Here is a 25,913-nt window from a genome sequence, read left to right on the forward strand (position 1 = left end):
GTGGTATAAATGAGGGTAGTGGAAGACGCAAGGGAATGCTACAGTAGGAAAGTTGGTCTCTTCTGCAATACATGTCCAGCATTCGTTTCCCACAAATAAACCAGATAAACTGGGTTATGTCCGGAGGAAAGTTGAGTTAGTCCATAAGAGGGTAAGAATCTAAATCTTATGAAGATAAGCTGGAGGAACTGGGACTGGTTAGCTTGCAGAAGAGAAGAATAAGGGGGCATAGTGTCTTTCCATAATTTTTTTTGGAATTTATTTATTTATTTGAAAGTCAGAGTTACACAGAGAGAGTAGGAGAGGCAGAGAGAGAGAGGTCCTCCATCCACTGGCTCACCCCTCAAGTGGCCGCAACGGCTGGAGCTGTGCAGATCCGAAACCAGGAGCCAGGAGCATCCTCAGGGTCTTCCCATGTAGGTGCAGGGGCCCAAGGACCTGGACCATCTTCTACTCTTTCCCCAGGCAATAGCAGAAAGCTGGATTGGAAATGGAGCAGCAGGACTCGGATAGGTGCCCATATGGGATGCCGGCACTGCAGGCAGCGGCTCCACCTGCCATGCCACCTGCCAGCGCAGGTCCCCCATAGACTTTTGAAAGGCTGTCATAGGGCATATGGAACAGATACACACTTTGTGGCCCCAAGAAATAGGGCTGTGGTCTTTGGATGGAACCCAAAGATTAATTTCAACAAAGATAAGAAATTCCCAACAATGGGAGCTCCTCTTGCATTGAGTTGATTACATGAGCTCCCAGCCATTTTAAGTATGTGAATAAATATTGATGACGTGTGTTCATAATAACGCAGCATGATACAGGTTACTTCTAAAGTTCCATCTAAGCCTTAGACAATGTCTATTCTAAGGAACCAAAACCAGGAGTCAGAGAGATTAAATTTAATGGCAAAATTTCAAGTAAAAGAGAGCAAATGGAGGCAGTCTTAGGGTGACATTGGGTATCTATTTGGTGTCTCTGAGATACAAAAATCCATAGATAAATCATGTAGATGTTTTCCAAGAGGAAATTTGCTTAAGTTTCTACCCAATTACTTCCTAGATTCTTCAGCAACCTTTAACTACTTCCCTCCCTTTTGCCCAAAGCTGAGAGAGCCTGCCACATTGGCTGAGAATACTAGTCAGTACAGGCTGTCTGTGGTAAGCATTCACCATCAATCCCCAGTCTTTCGCCTGAGCCAGTAATGGTATCCAGGTCCCACTCAATGCCTTACCATAGATGACCACTGTTAGGTGACCCAGCAGCAGCAGACCCAGTAAGATCCCCATTGTAGTCAGAGCCACTTCTGACTTTTCTTCCAGCCTCCTGCTGCCACAGAATCTTGCACTCCTGGTGGCTGCCAGTGTCTGTGCCTGTGCACTTCCCTTCCTTTACTCTATTTCTCACTTGAACTCCTAGTTCCATCACATATTCCCCTTCCTTCCTTATTTCAGCACTAGTCACATGGGGAACTCCCCCTTCCCCCTTGCCAGGGGTTGGAGATTTGAGGGTGAGTGAAGCAATTCCTCCCCCTGCTAGAATATTGACTGGACTTTCCCTGGAGCCGATGGGGGCTCTCTGGCCTTTGATCCTACAGGCTGTATTTATTTTGAGTCCCCTCCACAAGACTCAGAGGTTGGGAGATTACCTTTGGGATGAGTCTGCTCTCTCCAGTGTGAGGGTGTTTTCCTTTCTGGTGAGCCCAGGGAGAAGAGATCAACTTTGTTGGTCTTTGCTATTTTCACCAGTTGTGCTGTTAATTCCTGCCTGCTCAGCTTACGCACGTGAACAGTGTTGGAAGTAGAGTGCCTGTGAGTTTCAACAGTACAAGAGCTTAGTGTGTGAAAGGGTTTTCTACACATCAAAAACAACAACAACAACAACAATTAATTAGCAAGCCCATGGATAAAGTTGCTATGGGGGAGTATACCTTATATCTCATATGGAAAATCTCTTTGATGTTTGAATTACTTTCTCCAGTAGCTCCAGAACCCTGGTGGTGAGGGAGAATCTATTTTCATGAATCATCCTCATACCTTTTCATAATGGATCTAACATTCACTTTTTTTTTTAAGGGAAAGTTAAGTATGGCCTCTAGTGTACTACCCATTGACTTGATGGTAGTGTGTTCTATTAAGCTTAACTTTCCATTGAATGTCAGTTGATGCAGACACCACACCAACCTACAAGAGAGTAATGTTAAGCCCCTTAGAAAAGCTCAATTGCCCCAAAAATCCCTCCTATTCACAGGCAACAGAGTGATTGGAATTTCTTCAGATGTGTAACACTAGGTTTGGCACAGGATATTTTTTTAAATTCAACTTTTTAGATTTATTTATTTATTTGAAAGTCAGAGTTACACACAGAGAGAAAGAGAGGCAGAGAGAGAGAGAGAGAGAGGTCTTTCATCTGCTGGTTCCCTCCCCAACTGGCTGCAATGGGCAGAGCTGGGGCTATCAGAAGCCAGGAGCCAGGAGCCAGGAGCTTCCTCTGGATCTCCCATGTGGGTGCAGGGGCTCAAGGACTTGGGCCATCTTCTACTGCTTTCCCAGGCCATAGCAGAGAGCTAGATCAGAAGTGGAACAGCTGGGACTTGAACCTGCTCCCATATGGGATGCTGGCACTGCAGGCGATAGCTTTAGCCGGTATGCCTCAGCGCCCCCCCCAACTATGTTTAAAAAAAACAAACAAATGATTTGGGACTGTGAGCTGGTTAAGAAGAAATCTATCAAGCCCCTTTGCCTTGAGGAACCCATATCCTATGGATGAGTGTCCCTTGCTTTTTGGTTTCATTCTGTTCACCTCATTGGAAGTTTTAGCTTTTATTTCCCATTTAGTCTTCACCTAGGCAACTCTGAACTTCAGAAAATCTTCCTATTGTATTTTCCAATCAACACTCTACCACAACTACCTCTTTCCCACCCATAACCTCCCCTTGCAACTCCCCTCTTTGAGAGCTTGTTTGGAGGTTATAGCAGGGGAGCGCAGCTACTCGTATACCCTTGACCAAAGACCGGTTCTCTAGCGGGGAAGGTTGTCCTCTTCGACCGAGCGCGCAGCTTCTGGAGGGACGCACATGGAGCGGTGAGGGAGGGAGGGGACACCCGCCTAGCCAGCCAGATCAGCCGAATCAACCCTGGCGATCAAAGGGGTGACAGATGTCGCAGCCAGATCGCCCTCACATCCTGCAACTCCCCTCTTTAGCTTTCCCTGTTAAAGAGCTGGACGCCCATGTCCCATTGTACTGGTGTCAATTTCTGCCTGACTTGATGACTGTGTACCTTTGCAGCTGCCTTTTGCATCTTGTTAGTACTGCCTGGATCTGAAGAAATTTCCTGAAGATGATGTGCAGTATTTTTCTTGGAAGGATTCCTAGCTTTGCCATGGGTTCAGTAGGCTTGTTGATGCAAAAAAAAAAAAAAAAAAAATCATGGGAAGTAAGGAAGCCTGGAGATAAGACTGGCTCTGTGTCTACTTCATTCTGAGATTCTGAGACCTTGGGCAAGTCAAATCTCTCTGAGTCTCAGCTCCCAAACTGCAACATGAGCATCAATAGGCTTGATGCTTATATCCTCTCAGATTTTTAAAGTCAAGCTACCCTGTATATGCAACAACAACTATAGCAAAGACAGCTGCTGTTTTTCAACTCTTTTACTCTTCCAGGCACTGTGTGTTAAGCACTTTGCATGAATTATTTAATTCCACTGTTAGATCCCTTTAGGTAGGTATTATTTTCCTCACTTTGCATTTTCCCATCATTTTACTCCCTTACACTGCTTTTCTTTTTCTTCAGAGTCCTTACCACTATTTGACATACTTCATATTTATTTACTGGCTCACCTGTTTGTTGTCTGCTTACCACTCTAGAATGTAAATCTCATGAAGGAATTAACTTTCACATTATGTTCACTGCTCTATCTCCAGTGCCTACAATTCCTAAAATACAATACTCAGCAACTATTTGCTGAATGACTTGAGTAAAACATGGCTTTACACGTAAAAACAAGGCCTAGAACAGTGAACTAATTTACCTTTATAAAAGGTACCTAGGCAAGATTCAAACTCATAATTATGTCTCCAAAATTATACTGTTAAGTACAAACTTTTCTGCTTCCTTCATATCTTTAATGATCTCTTATTTCCAGACCTTCTCTGGATGTTGTAAAGGAGACATAAAAATGTTAGAAATGGGACCTAAGCAGATGTCCTAAACAGCACTCTGGCCTCAGAATCAGCCCTAAAGGCATTCGGATCCGGCTGAAAAGCCCATGAGAATATTTCAGGCGTGGAAAGCCAAGACACTCTGGAAAAACAAACAAACAAACAAACAAAAACAAACAACAACAACAACAAAACCTAAATGAAAGATCTCTGTGAGTGAGATCCCAGTGGAAAGAACAGGTCTTCAAAGAAGGAGGTACCTTTCTCTGAAGGGAGGAGAGAACTTCCACTTTGACTATGACCTTGTCTAAATAAGATAAGAGTCGGTGAATTCAAAAGGCTTCTATAGCCTTGGAAACTCATGACTGGAGCATAGGGAGATTACTGATGCCATAAACAGGAGTGTCAATTTGTAAAGTCAACAACAGGAGTCACTGTGCACTTACTCCTCATGTAGGATCTCTGTCCTTAATGTGCTGTACATTGAGATTTAATGCTCTAACGAGTACTCAAATAGTATTTTTCACTTTGTGTTTCTATGTGGGTGCAAACTGTTGAAATCTTTACTTGATGTATACTAAACTGATCTTCTGTATATAAAGAGAATCGAAAATGAATCTTGATGTGAATGGAAGGGGAGAGAGAGCGGGAAAGGGGAGGGTTGCGGGTGGGAGGGAAGTCATTGCGGGGGGGAAGCCAATGTAATCCATAAGCTGTACTTTGGAAATCTATATTCATTAAATAAAAGTTACAAAAAAAGAAATGGGACCTAAGTGTTATTTTAGTATAGATGAAGTAGACACACAAACATGGATCATGGATGTACCAGAGGGCACACACGCGTACACTCCAATACAAGGTGAATTATAACTGAGATTTAAAAGTTGTTCCATACTGGGGCCAGCGCTGTGGTGCAGTGGGTTATCGTCCTAGCCTGGAATGCTGGCATCTCATATGGGTGCCGGTTCCAGTCCCGGCTGCTCCTCTTCCAATCCAGCTCTCTGCTATGGCCTGGGAAAGCAGTAGAAGATGGACCAAGTCCTTGGGCATCTGCACCCATGTGGGAAACTTGGAGGAAGCTCCTGGCTCCTGGCTTCGGATAGGTGCACCTCCAGTCGTTGCGGCAATCTGGGTAGTGAGCCAGTGGATGAAGGACCTCTCTCTGTCTCTACTTCTCTCTATAATGCTTTCAAATAAATAAAATAAATCTTTTTTAAAAAAGTTGTTGCATAGACAGTATTTAGTGAGGACACAATAATCAAGGAATGCTTCCCAGAAGACATGATAACTAAAATTACTGTTTATAGAAATCCTACTCTAGGCTAGGCCATAACTTCTAGGCCTTGCCTTACATGTATATCCTGTTCTGATTAAGAAAATTGAGGTCCAGAGTTATCATGGAACCTGACCATAGTCATATAGCTGGTAAATGGCAGAATTGAGATTTCCCAGCCAAGTTGGCCTGTTTTCAAAGACTGTCTTTTCTTCTTTATGGCCCAAGGCTATAGTTGAGCTGAGCCAGCAAAAGGATGGTGTAGTTGAAGAGGAAAAAGGAGATAGCTGGACAACTACTTTAATTCAGGAGGTTCACCTTTTTTTCCCATATCTTCAAATTCAATGCTTCCTGAAATGGTGGTATGTATGTGGTCAGAATTCACAGATTGTGGGTGAGCAGCACAGAAAATGGCCCAAATCTTTTGAGACCAAATAACCTGAGGTCACTGTGGCTCCATGCCTACTTTCGTCATCTCAGCCCACATAGACACATAAAATAGACACATAGACACACAAATATGCATTGATGTACACAAAGACATACATAAACAAGCATGGAAACACATATATACACTCAAGCAGAATGTACAAGATAACATGCATGTAAGCATATAAAACTCATTTAAACATACAGATGTAGCATACATACACAGAGAAACATACATATAAAAATCAACCTAATGATAAACTAAAAAAATAAGCACATGAGCTTAAAATCAAACATTAGGAAGCCTCACATACTAAAGACCAAAACAGTGGGAGAAACTCACATGTGCAATGGAAGTTAGAAGTTGTAGTAAACCCCATGGACTTCAGGGGTCTAGGAGGATTTCCCAGCAGAGCTAGAATATGGGCTGGGATCTGATATTTGTTTATCATTGGATAGGTAAAAAGATGGGAAATGAATTCCAAGTACATGGCAGAAAAAGAGCCAAAGCCCGGAGGCAGTCAAGGGCAAAAATAATTCTAGTGAAGACAAAATTAGTTGGACTGTACCTTGATGTATAGGTACAAAGGTAGAGAAAGAAAAATCTTGGCCAGATTATGGAGAGTCTTGAAAGCTAGGCCAAAATGCCTTGATTCATAGGCTTTTATGAGAACTCCAGGTTTAAGGCTGGAATAGGACTCTATCCCTGCTGAAATCAGGCTTTGCTTTTTATTTTTATTTTATTTTTTGAACCAAATATGTTAGCAAAATACCAGTGGAATAGAGTGAGGAAATTGGAAGTAGGAAAATGAGAGATTAACTAGACTATTGGCAGCATGACACAATGCAAAGAGCATTGGAATGGGCTTTAGGAGGCCTGGATTCACCCTCCTCTCTAGGCCTCAGTATTCCCATCTAAATCTTAAAGTTGCCATATTCATATGTGAATTTTTCAAGCTATATTCTGGGGACCCCCAGGTATCCTGTAGTGGATAACGAGGGAATATGGAAAGGGAGGTTTAGGTGACAGGATTTCAACCAATAGTGTGCTGGAGTCAACTTAAATTCTGAAAGTTGATTGTGAAAATTTCTTCCCAACTCCATGTTTAGTAACATAACATCAGTAGCTTGAAATCAGCCATTGTTCAAATACCACAGGGCAGACTTGTTTTTTTCTTCAGATGCTGATTCTTTATTTTTGAGTTCAGTCATTTATTTTTGGACTGTATCTACTGGTTTAATAGCCAAAAGCTGGGGTTGTGCCAGGCTGAAGCCCATCTAGTTCTTTAACATGAGTTGTAGGAATCCAAGTACTTGGGTCATCATCTGACACCTCCCAGGGTTCACATTAGCAGGAATCTGGATCTGAAATAGAGATAGGATACAAACTCAGGTACTCTGACATGCAATGCAGTCATCCCAAATGACAGCTGAATCTTCTGTGCCACAATGCCTATTACGAGAGCTATCTTTTAAACTCTACCACAACACTACTGGTTTGAATTCACTTTAACCAGAATTAGTGATTTTTGTGCAACAACTACTGGGATTACAGAATGTCATTTGCCTTAAAGGTATTTATTATATGAGCGGTTTGAAAATCACAGGGCTAGCTCACCCGACCCTGTTAGAGCCCAGGCATGAGACTAGAATCATAATAGATAATAAACAAATGTACACTATGTACTTCAGGGGTTTCTTTAAATAATTATGTATTTCTTTATTTTAAAGACAGAGAGACAAATGGGGGAAGACAGAAAGAGAGATTTTTATCTGTTGGTTCACTTTGTAAGAGCCCACAATAGCTGGGGCTGGACCAGACTAAAGTCAAGAGCCTGGAATTCAGGGATCCAAGTACTTGTTGCCTCTCATGGTATGCATTAGCAGGAAGCTGGAATCTGAAGTAGAGCTGAGATTCAAATCCAAGTACTCTATACGGGATGTGGGCATCCCAAACAGTGCCTTAACAAATGTGCCAAACACTTTGTTCCCCTTAAATGTTTCTGACACAATTCTGAGTACTGGAGGTTTACCAGGAAGAAAACAGACATAGAGCTTACATTCTAGTGGAAATAGATAGATATTATTAAGCAAATGACCAAATATGATAAGGAAAATTAACAATTGTATAACCATATCTGGACCCCCAATATGTCTAATGTTAATCCCAAGAACCTGTGACTATGTTAGGTTCCGTAGCAAAAGGGAATTAAATTTGTAGATGGAATTAAGAATGTTAGCCAGCTTCCTTAATCTAGGAAGATTATCACGGACTATCCAGATGGATATCCAAATGTAATCGCAAGGGTTCTTAAATGTAATCTTAAGAAGGAGGCAAAAGAATCAGAGTTAGAGCAAGATGTGACTATTATGAAAGAAAGGTACCAAGGGAAATGAAATCAGCAAATAAGAGATATCTGCACCCCCATGTTTACTGCAGCTCAATTTACAATAGCTAAGACATGGAATCAACCTAAATGCCTGTCAACTGAAGACTGGATAAAGAAATTATGGGATATTTACTCTATGGGCTACTACACAGTGGTTAAAAAAATGAAATCTAATAATTTGCAACCAAATGGATGAATCTGGAAAACATCATACTTAGTGAAATAAGCCAGTCCCAAAGGGACAAATGCCGTATGTTCTTCCTGATCTGCGATAACTAATAGAGCACCTGAAAGGAAATCTGTAGAAGTGAAATTGACACTTTGAGAAGTGATGACTTGAAGAACCCCTGTCTTGACTATTGAGGAACAGTTTTTTTTTCTTAATAGAGAATGGGACTGGGAATGGGAGAAGGAGGAGGAGGTGGGGTGGAAGGCCGGGTATGATGGTAAGAATCACTATATTCCTAAAGTTGTGCTTATGAAATTTGTACTCATTAAAACAACAGTTTCTTTGGGGAAAAAAAGAAGAAGAAATGAAAATAAAAGATGATAATGGCCCTTTGTCAAGAGGAATCAACTCAGAAAAAAAGAAAGAAAGGTACACATATATGTAATATCACTGGCTTCAACGATGGTAGAAGAACATTTGACAAGAAATGCTGGTAGCCTCTAGAAGTTTGGAAGGGTAACGAAGCTGATCCTACTTCTAGAGCCTCCACAAAAGATTGCAACCCTGTTGACATTTGGATTCAGCTCAATAAAATCATAGCAGATTTCTGGCCTATATTTGAAAGATAGCAAACTTGTGTTGTTTCAAGCTGCAGCTTATTTTTACTGTGACACAAGGAATGATTGCAGGGATCTTAACAGAGAGGTGACATGATCTTATCTGTGTTTTAAGTGAATTTCCCTGGTTTATTTATGGCAGGACACAGAGGGGGTAAGGGTTGAAGTAGAGAAATCAGTTTGGATGCTATTGTAACAAATGACTACAGACGGTCCCTGAAAATGTTTTGATTTTGCAATGGTACAAAAGCAGTAAGAATTCAGTAGAAGCCATTTGGAATTTGATCTTTCCCTGGGCTAGGCTAATGATATGTTGTGATGCTAAGCAGTGTCAGCCATGCCATCACAAAGGTATAGTATAATCAGTATTCTACACTGAACTGTGCTGTTAAGCTAAGATGTTTGGTAGGTTAGGTGAAGTAAATGCATTTATGACTTACCATATTTTTAATTTACGATAAATTTATTGGCATGTAACCATCTTTTAGTTGAGGAGTATATGTAAATGCAGAATAGTGGCAGTGAAATCAGAATTGAAAGAATAGATGTCAGGCACTGAAGAAGTGCCTAGGATTTCACTACGAATCATGACTAAGTGGAAAGCTTAAAGATTGCTCATGTTGTAGGTTTTGTATGCCTGGGCAACAGTAAAGCCATGAGCTCAGGAAGTACTAAAGGTGATGGCCTATTTTTGCAGAAGAAAATTGGGTACTAGCCATATGGAAATATGATGATGGGACTCTTGCATTGAGATGATCTCCTAGGAAGAAGATGATATGACTAGAGCTCAAAAGATAGAGGGAGAGCATTGATAATCACTTAGAGACACGTGATAGATAAACTAAGGGAACTGGCCATATACCTGAGTAAGGAAAAATAGAGAAAGGAATTGAGAATAAAGGATGGAGAACTAAGAATTCTTGTGGGGCACCCAACTTCCTCCTTTGCACACCAATTCAGATTCATACTGAGAATAACAAAAGTTCAGAGTTTAGAGGACCCTTTGAAACCATAACAGGTTCTATTTTTGCCTTAGTTGTGCAGAAGGAAATAAAACACTGAAAGAATATAATTTGTTCAAAGATACATAACATAGTGAAGGTCAGTGGCAAAGGCAGGACTAGAACCCAGACTACCCTTAACTACATTACAGTGCTACTCATGCTGTTATATCCCCTAATTCTGCAGGTTCTACCTAATCACATTCAGAAATTTGAGAGATGCTACCTTTAGATTTGGCAGAGTGAAGCTGCTTTTCTCTTTTTCTAGGGTCTCAGTTTCTCACCCTGAATTATAATGCTAATAGAATTGATTTAGTCTATTAGCAAAACCAAAAATATGCTTGAAACTCAAAACCAGATCCACTGGTTACATGAATGCACACATAATGTGAAATAAACAAAAGGCTAAACAAGTATATACCATCAGCCTCTTTTGTTATGTTTTGACTGAACAGTAAGAACCAATATTTTTGGAGCTCTGGCTTTCAAAATGATTAGAGAAACAAGAAAGCAAGACAGTTGTGACTGTGACTGGGTAGGTGTTGTACACACACACTGCCTGAATTTCATGATTTTCCTACTCCCACTCAATCTGTTCACTAACTTGGAGAGTTGAGCCAATGACGCTGATATCCCGAAATTCAGGAAGATTCCTGACATGCTAGGTCTGCCAGAATTTCTCCTGGATCCCCATGAATGGATTTTCAACTTGATTCCAAAAAATGTCACCAAAAGACTTGAGTACTTATTATGTGTGACAGGCTCTGTTAGGCTCCACACATGAGTGTTATCATTTATTCCTTCATAAAATATGTGGAAGATACTAATTTTATTCAAATTTTATAGACAAAGAGTGTAAGGGCTCCACAACTATAGATAGCTTTCCTGACACTTGATGGTTATTTCAAAGCAGAGCTGGAATTTGAACCTACTCAGTCTACAGTTTAGAGACCATGTTCTGACTACCACTACCACTACCAATACTGGCTATTATACTTTGAGTTTCATCTCTAATTCTGGGCCCAGTTTAAGGCCTGGTATATCCCAAGTAGTTACTATCTATTAGGTTTAGCCGAATTGAATATGGAGGGTGCTATACAGGACATTTAAAGTACTATAAAATCACAGGGGAATGAAGAGTTAAATGCTCCAGAGGACCATGAAAGAAAGGCTTTTGAGGAGGAAGTGGTGAGATTTGAAATATAGTTTGAGGACTGAGTAGGTCTCCTATAGGAAAAAATTAGGGACGAATGAAAGCACTAATGAAAGCTGAATTTTAGGGTAAAGTAGAACAACTTTTGCGTGGATAAATGACTTCTAAAGATGCTAAAGCACCTCCAGCTTTGACCAATCTGCTACACTTCAGCTTCCACATTTGAGAAGTTGTTTTTGCCTCAGGACAGAATTTGACCTATGCTATACTCAAATCCATGAAATTGCGAGCTATGTAAAATGTTTTCTACTGTATTAAGCAAAAGATGCATTTCATGAGCACATACCACCTTGAAGAATTTCAAGAAACTGTCTATGCCTTGCCTCTATTGGTAGATGAAAATAAATAAGCCAAAATGACCATGTTCTTTAAAAACCAGACAAATTATTATAGAATCAGAAAGTAGCTGTTGCTTAGCTCTGGGAAATAGGACAAACACAGGAAATGACTGCTAATTGATTCTTCTTTTTGGGGTTGTGAAAATGTCATAAAATCGATTGTTGCTGAATCTAAATATTATTTTTTAAAGATTTTATTTTTATTTATTTGAAAGGCAGAGTTACAGAGAGGAGAGGGAGAGAGAAAGAGAGAGAGAGAGAGAGGAGAGAAAGAGAATGAATCTTCCATCTGCTGGTTCATTCCCCAAATGGCCGCAATGGACAGGGCTGGGCCAGGCCAAAGCCAGAAGCCAGGAGCTTCTTCCAGGTCTCCCATGTGGGTGCAAGGGCCCAAGGACTTGGGCCATGTTCCATTCCTTTCTCAGGTACCTTAACAGGGAGATGGATTGGAAGTGGAGCAGCCGGGACTGGAAGCAGTGGCTATATGGCATGCCATGCCACAATGCCCTGGATCTAAGTATTCTAAGAAGCATTGAACTGTATACTTTAAAGAAGTAGATTTTATTGTCTGTAAATGATGTCTTGATGAAGGTATTAAAGTCATTACAGTTTCAGAGGGAATTTTAATGGTCTAGGAAAAGAATGATAAATAATAAATCAGAATATGAAAGTTTAAAAAGACATATTCCCAGTTAGGCTAAATATATAATGGGCTTCCAGATAATGTTTATTGGTCTAATTTTTAAAATAATTTTCATGCATCGTTTCTGAAATCAGAAAAAATGGCAAGGTAAGGAAAAGATTGATAGTCCATATTCAGATAATGGTTTAATGACTTTGTCAGAGAGCAAGCAAGGTCCACATGAATTGTCTAAAATCTCCCTATGAGGAGCAGAATATCTGGTAACACACAAAGGAACTCCCTAAATGGGGAAAGCCTTGGATGGCTGTTCTTAAATGGATTTAGTTCTGACTTCCTTAAGAGTCAATTTTAGTAATATGATCTTATATTAAGAATTACATAGCTCAAGATACAGAAATTTCATGTTCCAGACATGTTAAAAACTGATCTTTCAAAAATGTTAATGGAAACATAAGCATTTTTAAGTATATTATCCTAAATCTTCCAGTTGTTATCATTGCTTTATTTTAGATGAAACAGAGGCTCTAAAGTTGTGTAACTTGTCTAAGGTCACACACAGTAGAGTCAGGAGGCTTTGTGTGCTTCCAAATTCATGCTCTTTCTATACTGTTCAATACTACTCAGATTAATTCAAGTGGAGAGTGAGTAAACTTCCCCTGGTGCATCCCCTTAGTTTCTGGCATAGCTGTAGCCTTTCACACACCCAGACTGTTTGTTTGCTTTCAGGGAGTACAAACTGGAAGTGGTATCCCATTTCCTGGGTGAGCCAAGAGTAACTATGTGTCCTGCTAGGTCATGGGCTTTCACTGACCACAGAGATTGAGAACCCTTGAGCAAACCAAATTTTCATATGTCACTGGTTTGGGAGTAAAGCAGAAGTTACAAAAGCTGACAAAGCCCAGCTGGAGCAAGGATGTTGAAATAGACACAAAAAACATAATTAATATAAATGTTCTAAACTTCTGCTCATCTGTGTATACTTCCTGCTACCTTATACCTAACTTTGAAGACACTAAATATTTTTCATTTCTGTTTTGTCATTTCTTTCAGGTGCCTCATTTTTCTGCTTTCCTTAGAATCTTTACAGTCAAGTTTCTCATTGAGTCTTTGTAGCTCACATATGGAATATTATAAGCTTCTCATGAACCTATACACATCAAGTTTATGTTTAGATTTAATCTCACTCTTTTTTGATAATCTTCTAAATAGAATTCCAACCACTTCACTATTTCCTAATAATTTGGCTTTATTATCTAAGGCCTGAAGCCTGAACTTAAATATCCCAGACATTCTAGTACAGAGATAGGTAATAGTATAGGACATAAATATAATTTATTGTTAATTTCTATTGTCTACTTAGAATGTAAGCTCCATGGGGGGGATGAGTTTTGTGTATTTTGTTTACTAGTATGTTACAAGTGCCTTCATTCATGCTTGGAACCTATTGGGGTTCAATAAACATTTATTGAATGGGTGAATGAATGAACATTCTGAGATCCTGTAGTTCATTTTCTTCCTTGTAGTGCTCACACAGTAACAAAATTCGCCTGTTAGATCTTAGAGGTCATATATGCCAAGGAATAAGACTGTATGATTTTTCTTGAAAGACCTTTCTGATTACTAAAACAGCCCACTTGGAGGGAGTGTATTCTTTTGTTCATGTTTTCATACATTCATTAGCTGAGTGTCTACTCTGGGCCTGAACCTGTGTTGGTGCTGCAAATACAAAATTGAGTAAAATATTCCTGCTTTAGGGAGCTCTAAAATCCAGAGTAGACACACAACAACTATCTAGACTTCTAGTCTGTATATAATAAGTGGAATGTAATATATATTAAGTTATACAAGAGTAGAAAGAGATCATCTTCATTCTATGATTAGAAAAGAAAATTCCAGTATAGGATATACTTTCTGTATCAGCTTAAGCATATTCAAGTCTTAGCAGAGAACAATTAGGTGTTGTTTGGCATAGCTTTCAAGATTTATAGACTGTTTGCAGAAACGATCCCTGTCCCTAATCCTCCCTCTTCTCCCTCTTCTAATCTGTTCTGCTCTAGAATATATAATCCCAGTTCCATAAGCTTTGCTTCAGAAGTTGTGGTCTCATGATCTCGAGTCATTTCCTGAGATGACTTACTAGGCTTTCTTCTTTATTAAAGACTTATTTTATTTATTTGAAAGACAGAGTTAGAGAGAGAGAGAGGAAGAGAAAGAGAGAATTCTTTTTTTTAAATTTTATTTATTTTTTAATTTTATTTTTTTGACAGGCAGAGTGGACAGTGATAGAGAGAGACAGAGAGAAAGGTCTTCCTTTGCCATTGGTTCACCTTCCAATGGCCGCCGTGGCTGGCACACTGCGCTGATCCGAAGCCAGGAGCCAGGTGCTTCTCCTGGTCTCCCATGGGGTGCAGGGCCCAAGCACTTGGGCCATCCTCCACTGCACTCCCTGGCCACAGCAGAGAGCTGGCCTGGAAGAGGGGCAACCGGGACAGAATCCGGCGCCCTGACCGGGACTAGAACCCGGTGTGCAAGGCGGAGGATTAGCCTAGTGAGCCGCGGCGCCGGCGAGAAAGAGAGAATTCTTTCATCTGTTGGTTCACTCTCCAAATGGCCACAATGGCCAGGGCTGGGCTAGGCCCTGGAGCCAGGAGCCAGGAGCTTCTTCTGGATCTCCCACGTGGGTGCAGGAGTCCAGTCACTTGGGCCATCTTCTGCTGCTTTACCAGGTGCATTAGCAGGAAGTGGGATTGGGAAGTGAAGCAGGGATATGGGATGCTAGCATTTCAGGTGGAGGCTCTACTGGCTATACCACAATGCCGGCCCCAGGATTTCTTCTTAAGGACTAAGGATTTCATTTTATTTTGTGATTTTTTTATTTATATAATGATATCCAACTTCATGTACTTAATATATAGTTTTAAAAGCATAATGACATTTTGCATACTACTCTCCCTCCTTTTCTTATTTTTCTTTTAATTTTACAATGACATACTTTCAATTTTCTCTATAATCCCAAGCTTAACTCTCCAATAAATACAGAATTCAACAAGTAGTAAGTAGAAAAACGACTATTCCTCAAGAGTATAGACAAAGGCTATACACAATCAAATCTCAAAATGTCAATTTCACTCATATACATTCCATTTTTTGTACTCGGTATAATGGCTAATAATTTTAATATGCTGCGATAGTCAATCATATGACTAGGGGTTTGGAAATTCAAGCACTTGCAGAGGGTATGCTGACTGAAATGGAGAAATACTGTTGATGACCTAATAGTGAAATCAGTGTTCCGCTTCCGTGGGGCAGGGAACAATGAATTATGATGGTGTAGCAACAGGGTGGAATTAAGGGATAGAAAGGGAAGACGGAAAGAAACAATCAAAACGAGTTACCAGAACGCCCCGACTTGGCGAGGTTGCTGCTACTTGCACTTCCTTCACTGCCTGGCTCATTGTCACCTAGATGAAGAATGGTAATTTTATAAGTATGCTGTTTTGTAAGGTTGTTTCTGGGTGACACTGCTGAGGATGAGACATGAATAGACATATCTACAGGCTCAGATATCTGTGGCAAAACTGGCTCAGTGGAACTCTAGTGATTCTGAGCCATGTGAGGAGGTGCAATGGGTCCAATAGTACATGTTGTTCTTTCAATATAAATTGATTATCTAGTAACTCAAATGCAGCTTTTGCCCATATTCACTTTGGAAGCTACTGCAAGGAAAAATCTCCTCAATGCCTTACAGTTAATGATACTTCCATCTGGCTCTCTCCTTTTAATTTCTAAAACTAGCTTAAAGTGAGAGCTTTATATCACAGACATGTTTTAAACATGACATTTTCAAGAGCACTTTATTTTTCCAGAGGCTTAATAAACATTTTATAAATTCCAGATACTAGGAAGAAATATGTATTTCTTATGAAACATTTGGGCACACATGTGTGCTGCTCTTAGCTGAAGGAGCTTCAAAGGTTTATGTGGTTCTAACTGCTCTAGAGTAGATTCCCAACTTTATGGGTCCAGTTACTACTAACAAGTCTGATGGTGTCAAATTAAGCAAAGACATAAAGTAGTGTCTCATTCTTGGCTATACTTTACAACCATCTGGAGAACTCTGAAAAGTCCCATTGTCCAGATACTACTTCAAGCAAATTAAAGTCTTTTGGAGTTAGTCTCAGACTCAGTATTTCATAAAGCTCTCCAGCTGATTCTACTGTACAGCAAAGGTTGAGAACCACTGCATTAAAGTAATCACTGTGTAAATCTAAATACCATTGAGTTACTGTTATAAGAGATATAACTAGCGCTGTTTCCAGATATTACCATTTCTCTTTCCTTCCCCTTTTTTGGTACAACATACGTAAGAAATACTAACCCAGGAAATCAAACAATGTACTACCTTTGGTGAGTATATGATCAAAATATAGAGTAAAGAATTCACTATGCATGGGAAGAATTCTTATCATTTGGGAAAGTGCCTAAAGGAGATAAAGGGTAAGAGGAGATCTTGGAAATAGGTAGCAGTTACCAAATCCACTCCTAACCTCCAGGCAGGCCCTGGTATTATTATATAATACTATCCCATATGCAAAGGTGTACCAAATATTAATTTATTCTTTGGTAAGTTTCTTGCTCTAATATTTCCTTCTATGACTTTCTTATTTCATGAAACTCAATGCTAATTAGTATCTGAAAGAGTTATCTGTACCCCCACGTTCACTGCAGCACAATTCATAATAGTTAAGATATGGAATCAACCTAGATGTACATCAACTGTTCACTGTATAAAGAAATTATGGTATATATGCACTATGGAGCACTACTCAGCTGTAAAACAAATGATATCCCCTCTTTTGTAACAAGAGGGATGCAACTGGAAACCATTATACTTAGTGAAATAACCCAGTCCCAAAAAGACAGATATCATATGTTCCCTGACTTGAGGTAACTAATAGAGTACCTAAAATGTGATGTATTGGAGTGAAATGGATATTTTGAAAATTGATTGTTTATAGACACTGTCTCTTCCATTGAGGGACAGTGTTTTTTTTCATACTATTTGTTAAACTTTTTTATTTAGTGTAGGATTAACTATGATCACTAAGTAAACTGAAAATAGATCTATGTAAATGTTAAGAGTGGAAATGAGAGAGTGAAGAGGAAGAAGGGTTCGAGTGTGGGCAGGAGGGAAGGTATGGGGAAGGGAGTATCACTATGTTTCTAAATCTGTATATATGAAATACAGGAAACCTGTATAACCAATAAAATTTAAAAAATCTAAAATCTAAAAAAATCTTTTTCTAGTCAACTTTATTGGAACGTATAGAAGGGATCTGAAAAAATCATGAAATGTCCATTTTGAAAAGAAAACTATGCAAGGCTTTCAAATTTTTACATCAAAATAAACCTATCTTTCAATTAATTCAATTTTCACAAGCTTTTTGAAATATGCTTATATATTATCAAACAAGAAGTAACTGTACTTACCAGTCTGAAATTTAAAAAATTAGATTAGGAAACTCCTGACAATATTCAGACTGAGTCTGCATAATAAGTAGTATGGAAGAAATATAAACAAAATGCTTAAAGAAAAAATTGAATATTGGAAGGTAGAAAAAAGAAAGAATATGAAATTGTTAATAGCATTTCAATCATGAAACAAAGGTAGAATGTCTTTCCCAATCTATAGGTATATTCCAAAATAAAGTGGGATAGCGTCAGGATTCTCAAGACAGATGGAATCACCTCTTGCTTTATTTTAAGCACTTGCCTCATGACTATTGGTTCTAAGTGGAATGCTCCAAACTGAGTATTGCCTTCAGAAATTTCACTGAATATGGAGGCAATTCTTAGTCCTAAGATTTCATAATTCTGTCCAAGCACTATAAAATGACTCCCTCTACTCAGCAGATAGCTTAACTGATTTTCTATCCATGTACTCATTGAACAAACATGTATTGAGGGACTACCATGTACTGGGCATTGATGATACAAGGAAAGTACTAGATAAAATTCCTACTTTTGGAACTTACAGTCTAGTTAAGAAGAATGAACAAGAAATAAGTAAACAAAGAGAGATTCAAGAAGGCTGTATACAGTGTTCATCTCTTCCTTCACTGAAAAAAGCCAAAGCAGGTACTCCTAGAGGTGAATGCTCAAAAAAAAAGAGCACCTGATGTCGTAAGAGAATAGTGGGAACACAGTAGGACACTGATAGCTGGCAAAGCAGCATAGAGACAGGAGAAAGATGAACAAAGTCAAACTGAGGGAGTCTGAAGCCCCAGCCTCACAGTCTAGGAGATTCTCTGCTGCAGGGGAAAGGGTGAACAGGGAGTGGCAGAGGAGTCTATCTCTGCAAATCCTTTACCTGGGCACTTGACGTGAGCTGTCTAGGCTATGGAAGACTTTTGAATCCACAAACTAGCTCAGTAGACAAGGCCATAAGCAAAGCAGAAGTTCTCTCCTCCCCTCAGAGAAAAGTTCATCCTCCTTTGATGGCCACTTCTTTCCATCGGATTCTCATCCACAGAAGAACTTCTTGTGGGACACTTTTTGCCACAGTGTTTTGTCTTTCCATGCCTGACATGCTCTCATGGTTTTTCAGCCAGACCATGATGCCTTAAGGGCTGATTCTGAGGTCAGAGTGGATAATATACTTTCAATTTACTTAATAATCACAGGATTAATCCTCCACTAAATAAACAATTCAACAAGTAGAAAGTAGAAATACCACTGTTCGGCAGGAGTATAGATTGGGTCTGAGTTTTCTATACCCAAATCAGCCCAGCAAGCACCTCAGAGAGAGTGGCCCAAGACGGTGTCTTGCTGTTACAGAGCCAAAGTCACTCTCAAAGATCCAGCCATGGAGCCGGTGCTGTGGTGTAGCAGGTAAAGGCACTACCTGCAGTGCCGGTATCCCATATGGGCGCCAGTTCGAGTCCTGGCTGCTCCACTTCAGATCCAGCTCTCTGCTATGGGAAAGCAGTGGAAGATGGCCCAAGACTTGGAAGAAGCTCCTGGCTCTTTGCTTCGGATCGGCGCAGCTCCAGCCATTGTGGCTATCTGGGGAGTGAACCAGCGGATGGAAGACCTCTTTCACTCTCTGCCTCTGCCTCTATGTAACTATGCATTTCAAATAAATAAAAAATAAATCTTAAAAAAAAGATCCAGCCACTTTCTCAGACAGCATCTGTCTTGCCTCCTCCATCCAGCATCAATGTGACTGGATGGAACTCTGGATTTGGGCAGCAGCTACGGGGCTGTAAAACTGCCAGGTTCCTGGAGCCAGCACTGATCTTAAAACTTCAGTGACTGACATGGATACTGGCTGGGAGTCTATGTGCCAAGCACACTCATGACACCAGAAAGGCCTGCTCCCCATAGCTAAGAAACACTTAACACCAGCACCACCTTGCTAGATGGCTAGGGAGTTGCATAACACGGACTTCTGTGACTGCACTGAGCCACAGGAACAGCCCGGATCCCTACTACTGCTATTATCAACTCTTGCAAATAAAGGCACAGGGAGACTATACTACAGAATCTAACAGGAACTGAAGTTAAAACAATTGACCAAACAAATACCCAGAGTCATACCTATAGGAAAAGGCCTTCAATCAACAAACCATCCTCTGAAAGTCATAGAAACAACTGATCCCCCCAGATGAACACACACACACACACACACACACACTCAATGAAATAATATCACGTATCTTTTCTGATCATACAGGAATGAAGCTAGAAATTAACAACAGAAGTAGTTCTAGAAATTACAGTAATATATGGAGACTGAACAACATGTTCATGAATGAACAGTGGGTCATAGAAGAAACCAAAAAGGAAATTAAAAAATTCCTTTAAACTATTGAAAACACAACATATCAAAACCTGTGGCATGGGGCCGGCACCATGGCGCAGTGGGTTAATCCTCCGCCTGCGGCGCCGGCATCCCATATGGGCGCTGGTTCTAGTCTGGCTGCTCCTCTTCTGATCCAGCTCTTTGCTGTGGCCTGGGAAAGCCGTAGATGGCCAAAGTGCTTGGGCCCCTGCACCCGCGTGGGAGACCAGGAAGAAGCACCTGGCTCCTGGCTTAGGATCAGCACAGCTCCAACCATTGCGGCCATTTGGGGAGTGAACTAACGGAGGGAAGACCTTTCTCTCTGTCTCTCCCTCTCATTGTAACTCTAACTCTTAAATAAGTAAATAAAAAATCTTTTAAAAAAACCTGTGGCATACAGAAAAAAGCAGTATTAAGAAGTAAATTTATAGCAATAAATCCCTATATCAAAAAAGGGAAAAGTATGAAGTTAATAATCTCACTGCATCTCAAGGACCTAGAAAATCAAGAACAAGCCAAACTCATAATCAGTGGAAGGAAATAAATAGGAAGAAATATACAAAATATAAATTAGAAAAACTTAAAGATCAACAAAATGAAGAGCTGATTTTTGATAAACCATGAACTCTACTAACCAAGAAAAAATACTCAAATCAATAAAATTTAAAATAAAAGGGGAATATTACAACTGATACCACAGAAATACAATCATCAGAAACTATTATGAACAACAATATACCAACAAATTGGAAAATTTAGAAAAAATGGATAGATTTCTGCAATCATAATTTACCATAATTGAGGCACAAAGACATTGAAAACCTGTATAAACCCACAAACAAGATTGAGATGGAATCAGTAATAAAGAGACTCCCAACAAAGAAAAACTCAGGATCAGATGGTTTCACTGCTGAATTCTACCAAGTTTTTAAGGAAGAACTTACACCAATTCTTCTCAAATTATTCCAAACAACTGAAAGGGAGGGAACTCTTCCAAACTCATTCAGCACTGCCTTAATTCCAAATCCAGATAAGGTTACAACATAGAAAGATAATTATATACCAATATCTCTGTTGGATACAGATGCAAAAATCTTCAACAAAATACTAAAAAATCAAATCCAACAACACATCTGGGATTTAACCCAGAGATGCAGAGAATATTCAAGATATGCATATCCATAAATGTGATATTTCACAACACAGTGAATGACAAGAAGCATCTAATATAAGCATGGGTTTGAGGCCTGGCTGCTCCACTTCTTATCCAGCTCTTTGCTAATGCACCTCGGAAAGCAGCAGAAAATGGCCCAAGTGCTTGGGCCCCTGCCACCCATGTAGGAGAACTGAATGGAATTTCTGCCTCCTGATTTCAGCCTGGCCCAGCCCTGGGCCTTTGCAGTCATTTGGGGAGTGAACCAGAGGATAAAACACCATCTTTATCTCTCTATCTTTGCATTTCTTTCTCTCTCTGTATTACTCTTTCAAATAAATAGAATAAATCATTTTAAAATGGGCTGGCATTGTGGTGTAGCAGGTAATGCCATCACCTGTGATGCCAGCATACCAGCTAATGGCCTGGGAAAAGTAGTAGAATATTTCCACCCATGTGGGAGACCCAGAAGAAACTTCTGTCTTTGGCATGGCTCAGCTCTGGTTGTTACAGCCATTTGGCATGTGAACCAGTGAATGGAAGATCTCTTTCTCTCTTTCCCTCTCTCTGTAACACTGACTTTCAAAATAAATAAATAAATAAATTTCAAAATAAATAAATAAGTCTAAATAAATCTTTTAAAAATTATCAAAATGTCCATACTACCCAAAGCAAGTCACAGATTCAATGCAATGTCCATCCAAACTCCAATGATATTCTTCGCAGAACCAGAAAAAAAATCAAAATTTGTATGGAAACAAAAGACACCAGATAGCCAAAGCAATCTTAAACAACTCAAATGAAGCTGGATGCATCACAAGGCTAGATGTCAAGAAACACTACAGGGCTATTATGATTGAAGCAGCATGATACTGGCATAAAAATAGACATGTGAACCAATGGAACAGAATAGAAACCCCAGAAATAAAGCTGTGCATCTACAACCTACTAATACTTGAAAAAACATGCTAAAAACATTCCCTGGAAAAAGGCAGTCTCTTCAACAAATTGTGTTGGGAAATTTGAATTTAAGCCTTTTACCCATTTTGAGTTGATGTTTGTATATGGTGAGAAGTGGGGGAGATAGCTAGTTTCATTCTTCTGTGTATGGATGTCCAGTTTTTCCAACATCATTTATTGAGGAGACAGTCCTTTCTCCAATGTATGCTCTTGGAGCTATTGCCAAATATCAGTTGGCTGTACAGACAAAGATTAATTTTTGGGTACCTGTTCTATTCTATTGATCTATGTGTTTATTTTCGTGTCAGTCACATCCTGGTTTGATTACTATAGTTTTCCAAAATATTTTGAAGTATTTTTTCAATATGTAGGAACTTATTTATTTGAGAGAGAGACACATACATACACAGAGATATCTGTGAGTGCAAACAGAGGAGCACCACACATTGCTAAAATTTAAAGTCCTTTCCAGCAGTGGAGAGCAGGCTCATGCCCTAAATAGCTCTCGACCCCAAAGCTCAAAGAAACAGAGTTTATAAAGGCAAAAACCACAAGGTTGGGGGGAGAATATATGGTTGCTCAGGTCAGGGGGAATACATGGTTACTGGGATCAAGCTGACCTAAATCATATGTGAAACTAATATCAGTTACAATCTTGATGATACCAATTACAGTCTTGACATTAGTCCAGGTACTAACCTACATCATCATAGACAAAATACAATCATAACATTAGTCCAGGTGTAGCCTATCTATTTTAAACTTGAGTGATCATGCTGTGGGATTTTTATATTCTGCCAAGTGGGATGTAGTGTACTGTCTTAGTTCTAGACCATAGTCTCACAGTATGAGGGGTGCTTTCTCAAGATGGAGTCTCGAGTCACTTCACTTTTTGCTTTCTCACTCCCCAAATGCCTACAACAGTTAGGACTGGTCTAGGGAGAATCTAGGTCTCATGCATGGCAGTGACTCAGCAACTTGAGCTATCAGCTACTGCCTCACAGAGTATGTATTTGCGGGACACTGAAAACAGATGTGTAGCTGGGACTCAAACTCATGCCCTCTGATATGATATGGGATGTGAATGTCTCAAGTAGGTGTCTTTTTTTTTCTAAAGATTTATTTTATTTGTTTGAAAGACAGTTACAGAGAGAGGTAGCAATAGAGAAATACAGATCTTCCATCCGCTGGAACACTCTTCAGACGGCTACAACAGCCGAGCTGAGCCTATCTGAAGCCAGGAGCCAAGAGTTTCTTCTGGGTCTCCCATGTGCGTGCAGGAGCCCAAGGACTTGGGTCATCTTCCACTGCTTTCCCAGGCCACAGCAGAGAGCTGGATTGGAAGAGGAGCAGCCGGGACTAGAACCGGTGCCCATACAGTGTCGGTGCTTCAGGCCAGGGCTTTAACCTGCTGTGCCAGAGCCCCGGCCCCACCAAGTAGGTGTCTTAACCAAACTCCAAATGCCTGTTCCTGAAGTCACGTATTATATCTTCAGCTTTTTTTTTTTTTACTCAGGATTGTTTTGTGTATTTTGCATCTTTTGTCATGCCATATAAATTTTCTGATTGTCTTCTAGTTACATGGATAAAATCATTGATGTTTTCATGAAAACTGCATTGAATCTGTAGACTGCTTTGAGTAATATGGGAATTTTAATTAGACTTAACAGAAATTTACAGAACATTTCATCCAACTGCTATAGAATTCACATCTTTTTAAAAGATGAATTTATTACTTAAAGGTGGGGGGGAGGGGAGAGAGAGAGAGTGAGAAAGAGAGAAAGCGAGCCTACTTCCTATCTTTCTTCTACTGGTTCACTCCCCAAATAATTGATTGCATCAATCAGCTATGGGCTAGGCTGAAACCAGGAACTCTGTCTGGACCCCCCATGTGGGAGGCAGGAATCCAAGTACTTGGACCATCATATGTTGCCCCCCACCCCTGGCCAGGCACATTAACAGGAAACTGGATTAAAAGTTCAGAGCAGCCTGGCCTTGAACCTGCACTCTGACATGGGATGCAGACATCCCAAGTGGTAGTTTTACCTGCTGCACCACAATATCTACCTCAGAATTCACATTCCTCTAATCAGCACATGAAACATTCTCCAGGACATATAATGCATTAGTTCATAAGTCTCAAAAATTCCAAAAAATTCAAGTAATAGCATGAATCTTTTCCGAATATAACAGAATAAAACCAGAAATGATAATAAGACTTTTAGAAATTGAACAAATACACGGAAGCTAAACAACATGCTCCTGAATTGTTAATTGGTCAATGAATAAATTAAAAAGGAAATTCAAAATTTCTTGAAACAAATGGAAATACACCATACTGAAATGTACTGGATACAACAAAAGCAGTACTAAGAGGAAAGTTTACGGCAATAAGAGCTTACATAAAAAAACCCAATTTCAAATAAACAACCTTACAATGCAACTCGATGAACTATAAAAGAAAGAACAAATCACATCCCAAATTAGTAGGAGAAAAAATAATGAAAATCAGAACAGTAAAGAAAATAATAGACTAGAAAAACAAAGAAGGTCAATGAAATGAGAAGTTGATTTTTGAGAAGAGAAACAAAACTGACAAACTTTCTTCCAAGCTAACCAAGAAAGCAAGAAGATCCAAATAAATAAAGTCAGATATGAAAAAGGAGGAATTACAACTGATACTGCAGGAATACAAAGGATCATTAAGGCTTATTATGAATAATACATCAACAGTTTTGAAAACCTAAAAGAAACTAATAAACTTTTGAATACACACAACCTACCAAAATTTAATCACTAATGCATAGAAAACCTGAATAGACCAGTAATGAGGCTGAATTAGTGACACACAACTCAGAACTTGATGGCTTCATTGCTGATTTCTACAAAACATTTAAAGAAAAAAAAATAAGTTCTCAAAGTGTTCCAAAAACATAAACGAGGGATATCTCTAAAACTCATTCTCTGAGTCCAGCATTACCCTGGTATGAAAACCAAACAAAAATGAAACTGAAAAAGAAAACTATAGAACAATGTCCCAGAGGAACATAAGTGCCAAAATTCTCAACACTAGCAAACTGAATCCAACAGCACATAAAAAAGATTATACACCATAATCAAGTGGGATTTATCCAAAGAATGCAAAAATGTTTCAATATTTACAACTCAATAAGCATAATTTAGCACATCAACAGACGTAAGTGTAAAATGCATTTGATCATCTCAACAGATATAGAAAAGCATTAAATCAAATTTTTCATTCCTTTATGATAAAAACCCTCAACAAAGTAGGTATAAAAGGAACATTCCTTAACATAATAATGGTTGTATGTTTAATCAACCACCAACATCGTGTTATACCAGTACTCATTTTTGACAGACAATGCACTGAGCACAGGCAAAGTAAAATGATCTAAGGCATTTGTTTGAAAACTTTATATTGTAGAGTGGAGCCAAGATGGCGAAATAGTGAGGGTGTGCACCGATATTCCGGGAAAAGATAGTTTAATAAAAGTGGAGTTACTGTAGTCTCAGGAAAAAATTGCAGAAGAAACTCTTCTGGATCTAGTGGATGTGACACGGAGGACCTATGGGGAGAGCAAGGTCACCCACCGTGTGGAAGCCGAGCTGCAGAGTCTGCGCGCCAGCACTGGAAGGGGAGGTGAGACAAAAACCTCGGTAACCTGAGACATTGGTGGGGAAAGGCAGAAAGAGCCTAGAGGGAACAAG

The 25,913-nt window shown here is 39.6% G+C and overlaps 2 protein-coding genes across 5 annotated transcripts in view; both read right to left on the bottom strand.

Annotated features, from left to right (window-relative positions):
• The window catches only part of VSIG4 (V-set and immunoglobulin domain containing 4), a 28,472-nt gene extending 27,046 nt beyond the window's left edge, over window positions 1-1,426 (bottom strand). For 2 of the 4 annotated variants that reach the window (XM_008272724.4, XM_002720060.5), the window contains exon 1: window positions 1,229-1,415. In XM_008272724.4, the coding sequence (XP_008270946.1) occupies window positions 1,229-1,283 (55 nt within the window). In that variant the 5' untranslated portion in view covers window positions 1,284-1,415. Of the gene's footprint in view, window positions 1-1,228 lie in introns of all 4 variants that reach the window. The other 2 variants (XM_008272723.4, XM_017349982.3) reach the window with 2 other exon arrangements.
• A 5,619-nt stretch (window positions 1,427-7,045) lies between these two features.
• The window catches only part of LOC103351887 (heat shock factor protein 3), an 87,992-nt gene continuing 69,124 nt past the window's right edge, over window positions 7,046-25,913 (bottom strand). Inside the window, exon 13 of the mRNA XM_051827140.2 lies at window positions 7,046-7,222. Within this exon, the coding sequence (XP_051683100.1) occupies window positions 7,206-7,222 (17 nt within the window). The 3' untranslated portion in view covers window positions 7,046-7,205. The remainder of the gene's footprint in view (window positions 7,223-25,913) is intronic.

This window comes from Oryctolagus cuniculus, chromosome X (genome assembly GCF_964237555.1).
Source record: "Oryctolagus cuniculus chromosome X, mOryCun1.1, whole genome shotgun sequence".
NCBI lineage: Eukaryota > Metazoa > Chordata > Mammalia > Lagomorpha > Leporidae > Oryctolagus > Oryctolagus cuniculus.